Source organism: Orycteropus afer, unplaced genomic scaffold (genome assembly GCF_000298275.1).
Source record: "Orycteropus afer afer isolate SDZICR_OR568_19922 unplaced genomic scaffold, OryAfe1.0 scaffold00141, whole genome shotgun sequence".
In the NCBI taxonomy this organism is placed as follows: domain Eukaryota; kingdom Metazoa; phylum Chordata; class Mammalia; order Tubulidentata; family Orycteropodidae; genus Orycteropus; species Orycteropus afer.
Genome location: NW_006921728.1, coordinates 7679878 through 7693472, shown reverse-complemented (window position 1 = coordinate 7693472; position 13595 = coordinate 7679878). Strand labels below are relative to the sequence as shown.

Below are 13595 nucleotides of genomic sequence, written 5' to 3'. Positions count from 1 at the left end.
AGAGAAGAGAGGAGAAAGAGAGAGAGGAGAGCGAGGTGTGGAGAAAGCGAGGGGGAGAGAACCCGAGTGTGTGTATGCGTGTGCGTGTGTGAGCGCGAGCGAGCGAGCGAGGGAGAGGAGCGAGAGAGTGCGAGCGAGAAAGAATAAAAGGAAAGAAGATTTTCTCTATGTATATAAAGATGGCCACGTTAGCAAACGGACAGGCTGACAACGCGAGCCTCAGTACCAACGGGCTCGGCAGCAGCCCGGGCAGCGCCGGGCACATGAACGGATTAAGCCACAGCCCGGGGAACCCGTCGACCATTCCCATGAAGGACCACGATGCCATCAAGCTGTTCATTGGGCAGATCCCCCGCAACCTGGATGAGAAGGACCTCAAGCCCCTCTTCGAGGAGTTCGGCAAGATCTACGAGCTCACGGTCCTGAAGGACAGGTTCACAGGCATGCACAAAGGTGAGTGCACCTTTCCTACCCAACTTTGCCGAGGAGAAGGAGCGGGCAGGCGACGAACAAGCGGGAGACGGCGCGAGAGGGAGCCTCGGGCGGGCGCCGAGGAGGGAGGCGCGCGGGCAGCGGAGCCCTGGGCTGGGGTGCGTGGGGAGCTGCTCGCTGGGGCAAGGCTGTGTTTTGGGCGAAGAGCTAATAGGAGCGGTGCCTTGAGGAAAGCATTGGGCGCAAATGGTAGGAGAGAGAGGAAGATCGAGGGAAAACTGGGCTTAGGTTTCGTGGGGACAGCGACTTGAGACATTGGGATGGGGACGGCTGCACCGGCAGAGCCCGGGACGCTGAGCGGACTGGCTGGCGGTCGGCGGGCCAGGGACCTAGGGTGCTGTCCATCGCCGTGGTGCTGAAAATTCTAATAGGAGATGGTCTCTTCCTCCTCCTACTGCTCCGCTCTGGGCCAGAGTAGTGGGAGCAAACCCGTCTAAAAGGGAGAGCTGACAAATTCAAAGGGGTATTTTTATTTCGCTATCAATTTAACAGTAAACTCTCCCTATCGAGCAGTGCACCTCAATCATCTGATTGAGGGGGAGGGTAAGGGGGGACTGTTTGAAGGAAGGAGTGACAATACCTAAAGCAAGAATGATCAAGGAAACAGTCATCCCCTGGGTGGAGTGGGGGTCAGGGAGGACTGGTTGGTCCACTTCCCGGGAAACCGGGGCTTTGGGAAGGAATCTGTGTGTGATATATGCATTTTGAAGGAGATACCCTAATCTATCCCAAACTCACCATGCAGAGAGCTTTGTAGTACATTATTTCTCTCCCTTAAAGCAATCATTGATAGTGAGTGCTTGAGGGAGGGGAAAAACAGAATAATCAAAGAATTAAAACCCAGCAACTTTTTAGGAAAGTGATCATGGGAATTGTCTGCAGCGTGCCTGTTTTCTCCTTGTTTTATTATCTTTAAGGCAGAGCACCAAACGTGTTTGGTTGTAGAACGTGTGTGGGTGGTTGGTGGGTGACGAAATTAGCCCAGTGCTCTGCTCATAACAGTAATGTATAGGATGTGCAGTGGGGATTAATCGGTGCCGGAGCTGTGTGGGCAAGTTAAATGCTTTCTGAGAGAGATTGATTGCCAGGCAGGGAAGGAGCACACGGCCAAGGAAGTTGTAGGGGATGTGTATGGACGTTCCGCTTTTTAATAAACAGTAGCGTGGAGAGCCGCCGAAGATGCTGTGCTCGAGCTGGTGGTTTTAAAGATGAAATACACTCACACACACACACACTCCCTCTCTCTCACACACACACACACACACACACTGAGCAGCCTCATCCTTGGCCACAAATAGGCTATGAACAGAACTGATCCTTCAGCACATTAGGTTCAGAGCGCGGAGCTGGCTGGCTCTCTAAGCAGCAGCGGTTTTCACTATCACAACCTCCCTCCTTCTCTGGCCCTCCCTTCATCCGAATACTAAACAGAGCTCCAAACTCTTCATAGTTGGAGTCCCAGAGAGCAGTTTTTATTGGCTTTAGCGTCTTCCAGCTTGCCTGCTGAGGAGTAAATCTTAAAGTTAATGGCATGTTGAGTAGCACAAAAACACAATAGAATGGAAATGTACTAGGTTTGTTGGGGTAGGGTGAGGGTAGGGGTTGCAATGGGGAAAGAAACCAACCTTTATCCAAAATGTCTGTCTGTTCAGAAAATATATTAGAGAGGGCAACATATTCTTCAAAATAATATTTGTTTCTTTTTCCCCTCCCTCTCAAGTCAACCATATCTTTATAGGTTTTCCCTTTCTAGTCAAGCTTTCTAGACGCTAATCAAGATTTGTATCAAATCTTTGTCATTTTAAAATGTCACCAGTTTATAAATAGTAATAATAAAAATTAAAAAGCCTGGACATGGAAGTCTTTTGCCCATCTTAGGGATGAGTTCTTACAGTGATTTAAAATTTCAAAGTTAAAAAATATATATGAACCCACTAGAAGCAAAAGACAGTTGTTAAGACTGGATTTTTTATGAGAGCTGGATTAGAGAGAGCACTTATTTGTTTCTCTATTTCAAATAAAGATAAACTTTAACAATATTCCTTGGTTTCTTTTCACAATCCCTTGCTGATATCATCACTTTGCTTCTGGTGTAATTTTGACTCTCTCATATTATAGCAGAGAAAAAGACCATCATTTGCATCAGAAAAGTAAATAATGTTATAATACGGGCATACACACACACATACACAGACATATACCTGACTAGAATTCGTGGGAAAACAAAACTTCATTTTCTAAATAATTCTTCCCCTAAACTGGTTCAGTCAGTGGCAGGTAGGCCTGTTGGCTCTGAATGCTGGGTGCCCGCCTCATTGTCGCAGCTCAGCCTTCAGAGCCTAAGCATATATCTCTCTTGTGAAACTTCCTGCCCCTCCATCCCTCTGATTTTTATAGAGCAAGGTTGGGCCACAGTGTCCCTAACAGTGCCTGTAAGCTCCCAGAGAGCTAAATAAATGAGACAGTTCCCGAGGTCTGGTCTGTTCAGTCCAAGAAGAGTTTGAACTCCTCCTTCAGTGATGCTGCTTGATTTATTAGCTAATCCTGATCAAATAAGCCTCTGGCCACCTTAAAAAAATTACTCGCTTGCCACTGGTGATCAATTACTGTTAAGTCAAAAGGCATGATGAGGCTTAAGGAGTGAGGGTTGCTTTTGGCTTCTAGATTTTTCCTATTTCTAAATTGACAACATGGGGCTAGGGACAAAAACGTGCCTTTGTTAAGCCTGATTTCAGGGCATATTTGTGTCTCTTGTTCTCCCTTTCTTGAATTTCTAACTTCTACTGAACCATATTGGGATACAATTGAAATAAATTATACTGGGATAAAATTGGCTTCCAGTATGAATGGAATGTGTATGTTATTGATTTAAAGAGAGAGAGAAGGAAAAGAAAATAAGTGAAAATTAAATGAAATGCACGGGATTCCAGGTGGGTTTCCATTTGTTGGCCATCTGCCATTTCAGGTAACTAAAATAGGAAGTAGTTCTAAGGGTTAATGGAATACCTGCCATGCGTAGAGTGAACCTTAAAAGGCAATTACTCCAGTCAAATTGGGAGTCTGTGGAGGAGGGAGTGGGTGGGTGTTGTGGAGCAAACCCAGTCATATCAGAGAAAGGCTGTTGGGCTGGGGAGGCAGCAAATAGCAGCTGTGGACTAGGGTAATTACTGTAATGGTATATTCACTCCCTGGAGACCAGAAAGCAATTCTGGGGTGACTCTGGGTGCTAGACAGGGAGAGAAAGGAAGAAAATGGGTTGAAAATTAAAATACAAAGAAATACCCAAAGAAGAACACCCAGTTCATGCAAACTCTCCTGGCTAACTCTGAGCCTTCTTGTCTCCTCCATGATAAGCACTTTGGGAAAGATTGCTTTTCCAGGCTCCAAAGAGAAACACACTGTAGTATTGATTAAAGAAGAAAGAGGCAAAGTCTCGGGGTAGCAGAAGAAGTGAACTGAGGGCCAGTTTTGCCTGTTCTTGTAGACTTTTTCTTCCTTGAAGAAGAGAACAGGTCACCCACTCGTCTGATTCTTCCCTTTCCTCACTTCTTATTTATTTCTCTTTTCTTATTTTTATTTTCTAGAGAACAAACAGAGGCAGTGACTGCAGATACAGGTACACACATACATGCCCATGTCAGATAACACACATACACACAGTTAGTGGATCACACACGAGCAAGCCAGCAATCCATTCATAACTTTGGTCTTGTCTAGCAGCATAGGAGGCAGCAAAGATGAGTAACTGGGAGACATAAAGACTAGTGCTCTCTGGATAGCCATATTATAATGCATTATCTTTGAAATCATTTAAGTCCAATTTAAGTGGTATTTAGTATAATATTTATGAATTAATGTAATCTAAACATAGGGTTGTCCCCGAAGGTTTAAACAGCCTTTACTACTGATGTGTGCTTGCTCTGGAGCTTGTGATGCATTCTAATCTAAACAGCCAAGTACACATCACATTCCCTCTTGTTATCCAGTCAGAACAGATCTGTGCCTGGGTAACCACTCTGCATTGAGATTTTCCTCGCTACCCAGAGGAAAATCGACTCTACTGGCAGCCTGGGGGGTTCCCGAGCAAGGAGCCCAGCTGCAGAGACTGCAGCCCCTCATAGTTTCACACAATGTTCAGAAGGCAAGTAGGGACAAAGTAATGAAAGCTTTGTGTAGAATTAGTCCCGGAGAGTGTGTCATTTAAAAATATACTCACCATCAGGTGCACGGCTTCACATTTCAGCGGTACCTGAGCAGGAAATGCCTGAACCCCTTTTGATTTGGGGCATGGTTGGGAGAAAGGGTTGTAGTTATATTTTGGTGACTCGAAACCATCTTCATGTCTTATGTTTGCATTTAAGATGCCATAATCCTCAGAACATGGAGTTTCCACCACTTGACTTTAGCCAAGATGGCTTTTTTTTTTTTTTTTTCTGTAAATAGATGAATTAAAGCTGGTGAGGCTTCACCTGATTCCTTTTCTCAAGCAGTTCTAAGAGACAGTAAAGCCAGACTAGCAGCTTGGCTTTCAGCTCAGTTAAGATGAACTTTTGGAAAAATAAAAATTTGATTCTGTCCAAGGAAGGAAGCTTGCAGAATGGCTAGGTACACACCTAGTTTTTAGAAAAATGATTTGCCTCATGAGAAAGAGATGAGAACAACAGAATAGCTGTGTAATAAGAAAATATTTAAAAAAAAAATAAGTTTCACCAAAAAAATAAGCAATTGTAATTATTGCAAAATAAAATGAAAGCAAAACAACCACCACCAAAAAAAAAAAAAAAAAGACCTTCAAATTCTAGATGTTGATAAGTATTATATTTAAGAGGAAAGAAAAAATTATTGGAAAATTGTTGGTTTATTTAAGACAACGGTAGTCATTTGCTTCTTATAGGTGATTTCATTTCTCTTTTAAATAGACTTCCTCAAAATCAGCACACACAGATAAATGAACATCACACGTGCATGGAGATGCATCCGTGTGCAGGCATGACTAAGTGCATCCCACACATGTGGGAGCCGGGGCTGGCCTAGATTTCACTGCAGTTCAACAGGGAAATGTTAACGTTCTTATCCCCCCTTAGCTTTAATGGGAATTCTAGACTGGGCAGAAAGAACCCCCTTGGCATACTTTTGCTCTTTTCATCGCGTGCTTCAGTTGGCTGAATCTTTGTGGCTCCTCAAACACAAAACAAAATTTTAAAAAGAAAGAAAAGAAAAGCTTTTCTTGAGTGAAGTCATAGCTTGAAAACAACCCAAAGGAAAACCATTACAACACTGTGTTCCATAGATATGCTTCTCATCCAGGCATATTGTAAAGTTCTCTGAGTGCTTTCAAAGAGCTGGTTTCCTGGTGCCCAGTGATATAGCCGCAGCCCAGTGACTTGAGCATAGCCATCACCGTCATTGTTACCAGCATCAGCATCCTCTTCATTATACTTATTATAGACTACATAGAGGAAGGGAGAGGGGTTTCCGAGTGATGCCTGGGAAGATGTCCAAGATACCACCTCCTTAGTTGAAAAAAGAATTTGTCTCAGATGGTTTTGAGGAAAACACTGCACAGCTCATACCTCTGTGCCATCAGAAGATGGTCGGTTTCCAAACTGACACAGGGGGGATCTCAACTGAAGAGGATTTGGGATGGACATGCTAAGGAGGAGAGAAAAATGCAACAGAGAATGAGGCCCAACATCATAGACAGGAAAAAAGAACTAAAAGTTTCCAGGCCAAAAAGCCAGCTGGAAGCTGGGCGTGCTGGGTGATAGTGGCTGAAACTGCAGCAGCTCCTGAACTTGGAAGGGAAATCCCATGTGACATGGAGAGAGAATAGCTCGAGGGTGTGAAAGCCTGTGTATCTCTGTGGCTCCCAGAGCGCTGAGGAAGGGAAGATGTTGCAGCCTTCATGGATGTGGATGTATGTGAGTGTGATCTCATGTGTATGTGTTTGGGCAGGGAAGAGAAAATAAATTCAAGTGTCGTGGAGGTGGTAGTAAGGGAGGTTTCATCTTGCAAAGCTGTATGCAGGATCTGGGAGAGGGTGATGGGGAAAAGGAGAGAATCTGGGAAGAATGGTGCTGTTCTTATTACATACGTACTCCACCTCAAAACTCATCGATTGAGTTTGTCAATGATCTAACTTATAGTATGGTGGTGTGCTCTGTAGCTGCCCCATGTCCCCATGCCCACAGGCCCAGGAATGAAAAAGTCATCACCCCCTACCCAACACCCATCACACACACACACACACACACACACACACACACACCTCTCAGTCAAACCAGGACCTCCAAACAGAGAGCTGCATTTTCCCTAAACCCAGGCAGGGCGTGGCAGGGACTGGTCTGCCCTCCTTTTGGGCTCTCTATAGCAAGAGCAGCACATTCACCCCTTTGCTTCCACTGTTTCTGCAGACCTTAAAATACACAGCATCTCCAAGAATCACAAAAGGCATCCAATCCTGCCCAAATAGCCCAGGGAAGGGAAAAAGAGCACCCCCCCAACTTAGCTGTAGCCCTTTTATCATCATCCTTCCTCTTCCTGTTTACTGTCTTCACCTTGCTGTGTAAGATACCCACCCAAACCTCAAATGGAGCTTAAGAAGGGAGATAGCTATTCCATTGGGGTGCAGGGGTGCAGTTAAAGATGCCAGGACAGAAAGACAATGTTTGAGGTAGAGCAGGCATCAGAGGAATTTCCAGAGTTGATGTGCTTGGCCTAGGGCTTCTATCTCCACCCACCAAGTTCCTTGGGACCCCTGTGTGGTCATAAAGCCAGATCCCAGCCTTGCCCGCAGGAGCCCAAGAGCTGACAAAGCAGCAGGAAGGTAATTGCCCACACTTCAGAGTCCTGCCAGGAGCAGAACGGGGTATTTTAGGGGCCTACATTTGCATGGGTTCTCCCCTTCCACTTGCTCCACACTCTGCTTCTCTTACCCTGCCTTGTATCTCCCTCCAGCATGAGCTGACCGCGGCTCTCAGACAGAGCAATTCCCAGCAGCTCGGCTCAGCTCAGGAACAAATCCTATGTGGCCATCTGCAAGATGTAAATGAATAGGTGTCCTCATGGACACAGAAGTAGTCTGGGTTCTGTAAGGACAGAGCAGCCAAAATATTGATCAAAGCTCAGGGAAAAAAATAATTGATAATGAGCTGGCCTCCAACAAGAGTTTAATTGACAGAGACTTCCGAGGGCCAGCTCTGGACTGCGCATAAACTGACCACGATGTTACTTTATTGCAATACACTCTGCTTTAATTAATTATCACCTTTGTTAAGAGCAGCTACAGATCAAAGGTTTCAAGATACTTAACAGATCTCACTAACAAAGCCCCTGATGCATTAGGCTCTGCCACAGCTTGCCACTGAGGCAGGTAAGCTTCCCATTTGCTTCCCTCTTAGCTGTTGACTTCCTCTTCTTTGTTAAAGACAAACAGTGGCTGCACCGCAGCGCTGCTCTGTCCTGGGTGGGGGATTGCAAAGGCTGTTGTCCACCCAGGGCAGGGGGCTGTCGTGCTCCAGCTGTTTCTAAAATTATACAACTGAAGCTTGATTCACCTTCAAATCTATCTGACTGAAATAGGAATCTTAACAGAAGAAAGAGTTTAAGAAAATGTAAAAGAGGTGGGAGCGTGTGTTTGTGTGTGTGTACGCACAAGCAACTATGTGCGCATCCACATAAATATTATGGGATCGATACATTTCACATCTGCTGCCCACACCTCTTAACTTCTCCCTCCTGTCTCTTGAGCACCTGTCCTATTGTAGTATTTCACTCTGAGAAATGCTCTCAGCTGAAGCGTGCATAGATGATGCTATATCGAACCAAGCCATTGTTTGGATTCAGTTGTGGAGTCTGGGTGCCTGTTGAAGGATGGGCCTTGCCTGGGGTAGGTGCTGCCTAAAGGATCCGCTTCTTGAGACATGACAGGAACCTCACTCTCCAGAGGCCCCCGAAACGTACAAACTGACAGGTGACTTACTTGAAAGCAACCCTTGGAGTCGTTTTAGGCAGATTTGAATGCCATACGTGGCTGTTTGTTCATTATTCTAATTTAATGATGCAGTCACACCTAATTAATCCATGTCTGGTTTATTCATACACTATGTCTGAGGATCCAAAAGATATCTCTAGCTAGTTGGCTTCACTTTACAGGGCTGGGTGAGAGGGCACCCCTGACAATGAGCGTGGCTGGGCCTGAACAGGACAGATGACTGTAGACCAGGTAGATAGAGGCAGTGTCGAATGTTTGTCCCTGACACCACTGTCCATGCAGGTAGAAATGAGAGCAGCCACTTGGATACGTAGCAGTGAGGTCTGCATACATATGTGTGCACACACGCACACACATTCTCATACCCAGAATGCATTCTACCATGGAACTACACAAAACCATTGCCTTCTCACAGGCAAGGGGCCTCATGTCACTGTCCACTGTGTAATAAACAAGGCCTTGAGGTGTGTGGAGCATCTGTACGACAGACAGTTTTGGTGCAGAAGGCTGAGAGGCTGAGCTGAGTCAACCTTCCCTCTGTGGTCTTAGGAAAGTTGTTGTTGTGTGCTGTCAATTCTGACTCATAGCAACACTGTATGATGGTGTAGAGCTGCTCCATGGGGTTTCTTAGGCTGTAATTTTTACAGAAGCAAATTGCCAGGTCTTTTCTCCCATTGATCCACTGGTGGGTTGGGACCACTGACCTTTCAGTTAGCAGCCAAGAGTTTAACTTGGTAACTCGCCACCAAGGCGCCTTCTTAGGAAGGCAGAGCTGGACTAATTGTTGCCAGTGCACAGATAAACAGACTGAGACTGAGAACAGTGTGCCCCAAAGTGAAACCTGCAGTATGGCCTTCAGTGCACCTCCCTGTGGCTGGTTCTGGCAAGACTGCATGCAGTGAGTGCTGTCTCCTGCCTGGCAGGTAAATTGAGAGAATGAGGCATCAACCTAATAATATCCTTATAAAGCCAAGCCTCCTCGCAGAAGTCCTGGGAGACAAGAGGCATCCAAAGATCAAACACTACATCACAGTGTATTTGTAGGAACTCTCTGATTCTGCTACCTCCCTATAATGCTCTAATTGACTATTTGATCAGGTCTAAAAGGGCTGGTGTTTAAGACAGACTCACACACTCACTCATGTCTACATGTGCATGTACACATATGCACATGTGCACACACACCCCCACCCACCACAAAACATAGGAACACAGATATTCTCTTGCACATGTCAATGCACTCACACCAGTTCATCCAAAAAGGTAGATTTTCACAAGAAATACTTGCAGGTAGTGAAAAGCACACACCTAAGATTGTACATGCCCTTCCAGTAATGAGCTTATCAATACCTCTTAAAGAAATGTGACAGCCAACCCAGAGTGATTCAGTTGTGTGGACAAAGGTCAGCATATAGATATCCATTATTAATAATATCGATATCTTGGTTGACCAATATAACCAGAAACTGTATCATGTCGCTGCTGATGGGCGAGGCTGGAAGAAGGTCTGAGCGACAATAGCAGGAAATTATGCCCATGTAAAATTAATCATATTGACTGGTTCTAAGAATATACAGAGAGGCAAAGATGTTGGGAGTGCTTGCCGTGGTGGGAGAGGGGGAACCTTGCTCCCAGAGGGTTCATGGTCTTGAACTCCTGGAAGGAGACCAGGGGGAGCGGAGGTGTCCCTGAGTGAACGATGAGAGCACTCTCTCCTCATCCGGCCTCTGCTTTCCAGTGGGTTTGGGCAGAGGAGAGGTGTTCTCTGAACAGGAAAAGAAAGAAATAGGATCTCTTAACCATTATCCATCCAACATATCCATATCTTTCTGTCAAATCAATACTTGGCTTGGCTTGGTCTCACCGGATGAGACACCTGCTGTATGAAAAGATCCAACTCAGAGAGGGTAAGAGGAGTCCAGAGCAGTAGCCCCAGTTAAGTGATAGAATCCTGGCCCCGGAAAATGCTAGTATGGGATCTGTGGCTTTGGGGGTTCCAGGAAAGGGGACACAGTCAAATCAGTCACTGTGATTGAGCTTTTGGGGGCCAGCAGAGCCAGGGATGAAAGGTCCTGCCCCAACAGCATTACTGATGGGGGGTGATGTTCTGAATTGTGTCCAGTCACCCTTCAGAAAGCCTATTCTCCCTGAGGTTCATTTCTAGTCACGGTGGGTGAGCAGAGAAGGGAAGGCCAAGCTTCTGGCCTTGGAATTCCATTCGGACTGTGGCCCTGACTCTTCCCTCCCTTCCCTTCCAGATACCTGGCTGGGGCTGTTTCTGGCCCTTCTTGGCAGCCTTGGGTAACATCTGAAAGGATGGTCTGAGGAAGGAGTGTAAAGGCAGCATCCAGTGTCTGATGGCCCCTGGGAGAGAGCCAGAGGAGGACAGGCAGGGGTTTCCAGTGACAGCCAAAAACCCAACCTGCTCTGGTGCTTAGGCACCAGAGACATCCTCCATTTAATCCTTCCCTGACCTCCGCCACACATCCACCCACTCTGGTTGCCAAGGGGTGAGCAGTATCCCTCGGCCTCTTACAGACAGACCCCAGAACTCACACACGGCATAGGAGCCTGGGACAAACGGGCCGGCAGGGGCATCTGCTACTCCCTTCCTGTTGCTCCTGGTCTAGCCTTCTCAGAAAAGCCCCAGCCCCCAATGCCATCCCCACAGTTTCCAGATCTCCACACTTTTGCCCAATATGAACCAGGAGGCTTCAGCCACAGAAGGTGCATAATGACGGTGGATCTTGACGCCAGAGGTCAGAAGGGCCCTGTGTCCTCCTCAGTCACAAGGCCCAGGTCTAAGTAGTTCTAGGGAGAGCAGCCGAGCACCAGAAGCTAGGCCACTTCTTAGGTCCTTTCCCTTCCTTGGGGAGGAGCCCCCAAACTGCTTGTGGGAGCAGGGTGTCCTCTCTCCTCCGGAGGCCGCCTGCCCTCTGATGGCGAGAGGGGGAACTTCCTGCATGCGAGATCAGCCTGTCCCCTGAAACTGAAGCTTCGGGCAGTCCTGGTTGCTCCACCCCAGGCGCTGATAAACAAAACTTGTCCTGCACCCTACTCCTTCCTGAGGTGAGGGTACGCTGCTTCTGTTGCTCCTCTGATGCTGGGAGCTCTTGGAAGCCCGTTCGGTGGTGATGCGAGACCTGGGCAGTTCCCTCCTTAATAGGCAGGTCAGGCCTGTGCCCTGGGAACCAGTAAAACAGGGGAGAGAGGGCGGGGAGGGGGGGGTGACACACAAAGCAAGAAATCAGAATCAGAAAATTTGGAAGGAATGCATCTTAGATTCTGCATGCATATGAGTTTTGTCGTATTGCATAAACAGTTGTAGCATACAGTTTAGTGTGGTTTTTATTTTTTATTCTCTATATGGGAGGAGTCCTGGTGGGGCAGTGGTTAAACCCTCAGCTATTCTAATAGTGTAGTGCCTAACGCACTTGACTGCTAACCAGAAGGCTGGCAGTTCAAACCCACCAGCCACTCCTCAGAAGGAAGGTTGGGCAATCTACTTCTGTAGTGATACTACCTCGGAAGCCCAAGGAGGGGTTGCTTTGAGTTGGGTCTGACTCAACAGCACATAACAACAACAACAGCTAATCCAAAGGTCAGTGGTTGGAACCCACCAGCTGCTATTCTGAAGAAAGATTGGCAGTTGGCTTTCAAACAAGATTCACAGCCTTAAAAACCCTATGGGGAAGTTCTACTCTATCCTATAGGTTCTCAATAGGTTTTCTGGTGTATCAGGGAGAGGCAGGTGGATGGTACAAAGGGTTAAGTGCATGACTACTGGCCAAAAGGTGGTTCAAACTCACCTGTAGAAGCTCCAAAAGAAAGGCCTGCCTATCTGTGAGAGATCCAAATCTGTTCATTAGACCCAGGGAGTCCCAGTGGGAAGACATGGCATGTGTTCCCCACGACACTGGAACATTCCCCATGCTTCCCCCGCCAACTCTTCACAGCTCTGAAAACCCTGTGGAACTGTTCTACTTTGCACACATGGGGTTTCCATGTGTCAGAATCAACTCGACAGCAACAGTGTTGGGGAGAGCTTGACCAAGCACCAGAATCTTTCCCAGAGTTAGGTCCTGACATGAATCCACCTCCAAATTGCTGTGTCCCCTCAACTTCTGCAAAGGAACTTACAAATGCCCCTTCAAGACACATATGCCCACACTCTCCTGCATCTGGTGAGACAGGTGGGCTGTGCTGAGCAGTGAAGAGACTGTAAGTGATCAGATGGTGGCCATCACCTGGTCCGCTGAGGTCCAGAAGAGTCAAGAGGCCAGAGCAGGGAGCCACTACTTGCATATTTTCAGTCTTCATTTTCTTTTAGAAGTTTTATTTTTTATGAGAAATTAATGGCCTCCTCTTTATGCTCATTGTGACCATCTCAATAAGGAAATCATTCCATTTATGGTACAATAAATTCTATTGTAATTCTGTTGGGCAACTTTGGAAATCTGTTTCCTGAGAGTGAGGAATAAAGGTGGGATCTGGCTCAGGCAGCTGAGTTGGGTCCCAGGGAGAATAGAGGAGCAGCAAGTTGAAGGACGGGCCCAGAGAGGCCTGGTGTCTCAGCGAGGGAAAAGCTAGTCTTCAGGCTGAGGTGAGACCACCAGGCCACAATGGCAGCTCAGAACACAGAGGGAGGGGCATCTCTTGGGAAGGACTGCCCAGCCACACACCTCATGCAAAGGCCATTAAATCTTCCTGCAGGAAGCCCCGCTGAGATAGGTCAGGGAGCAGGAGCTGGGCCCCAGGCCTGCCTAACACAGAGTATTCCCATGTGCTAGGCCCTAGCTCTTCTCCCTTCAGGTACAGGTTAGGTCTGCTCAGGACAAGATCACCAAGGCTTGGTTTGTTTCCCCCTTAGTTTCTCAGTAATACCTTAACTCTGAGTGTTCTAACCTGGTCTCAGATAAACTGGTGATTAAAAGGGCTAGTCCACAGCAGAGGCCAGAGATGGGAGGGAGGGTCCTAGAGACCAGCAGAGGAAGAAGGGCCTGCTAGGTCAAGCAAGGGGAGTTAGCGGCCCAAGTATAGGTAGCTTCTGAGATGCACCCCAACCCTTCCCTTCTCTGTTTCTGTTCCCCTCATGGGAAGGGGGACCCTG

The 13595-nt window shown here is 47.0% G+C and overlaps 1 protein-coding gene across 1 annotated transcript in view; it reads left to right on the top strand.

The window, feature by feature from the left end:
* Positions 1-167: 167 nt before the first annotated feature.
* Positions 168-13595, top strand: part of CELF4 (CUGBP Elav-like family member 4) — a 360621-nt gene continuing 347193 nt past the window's right edge. The window contains 1 exon segment of the mRNA XM_007945671.1: positions 168-453. Within this exon segment, the coding sequence (XP_007943862.1) occupies positions 168-453 (286 nt within the window).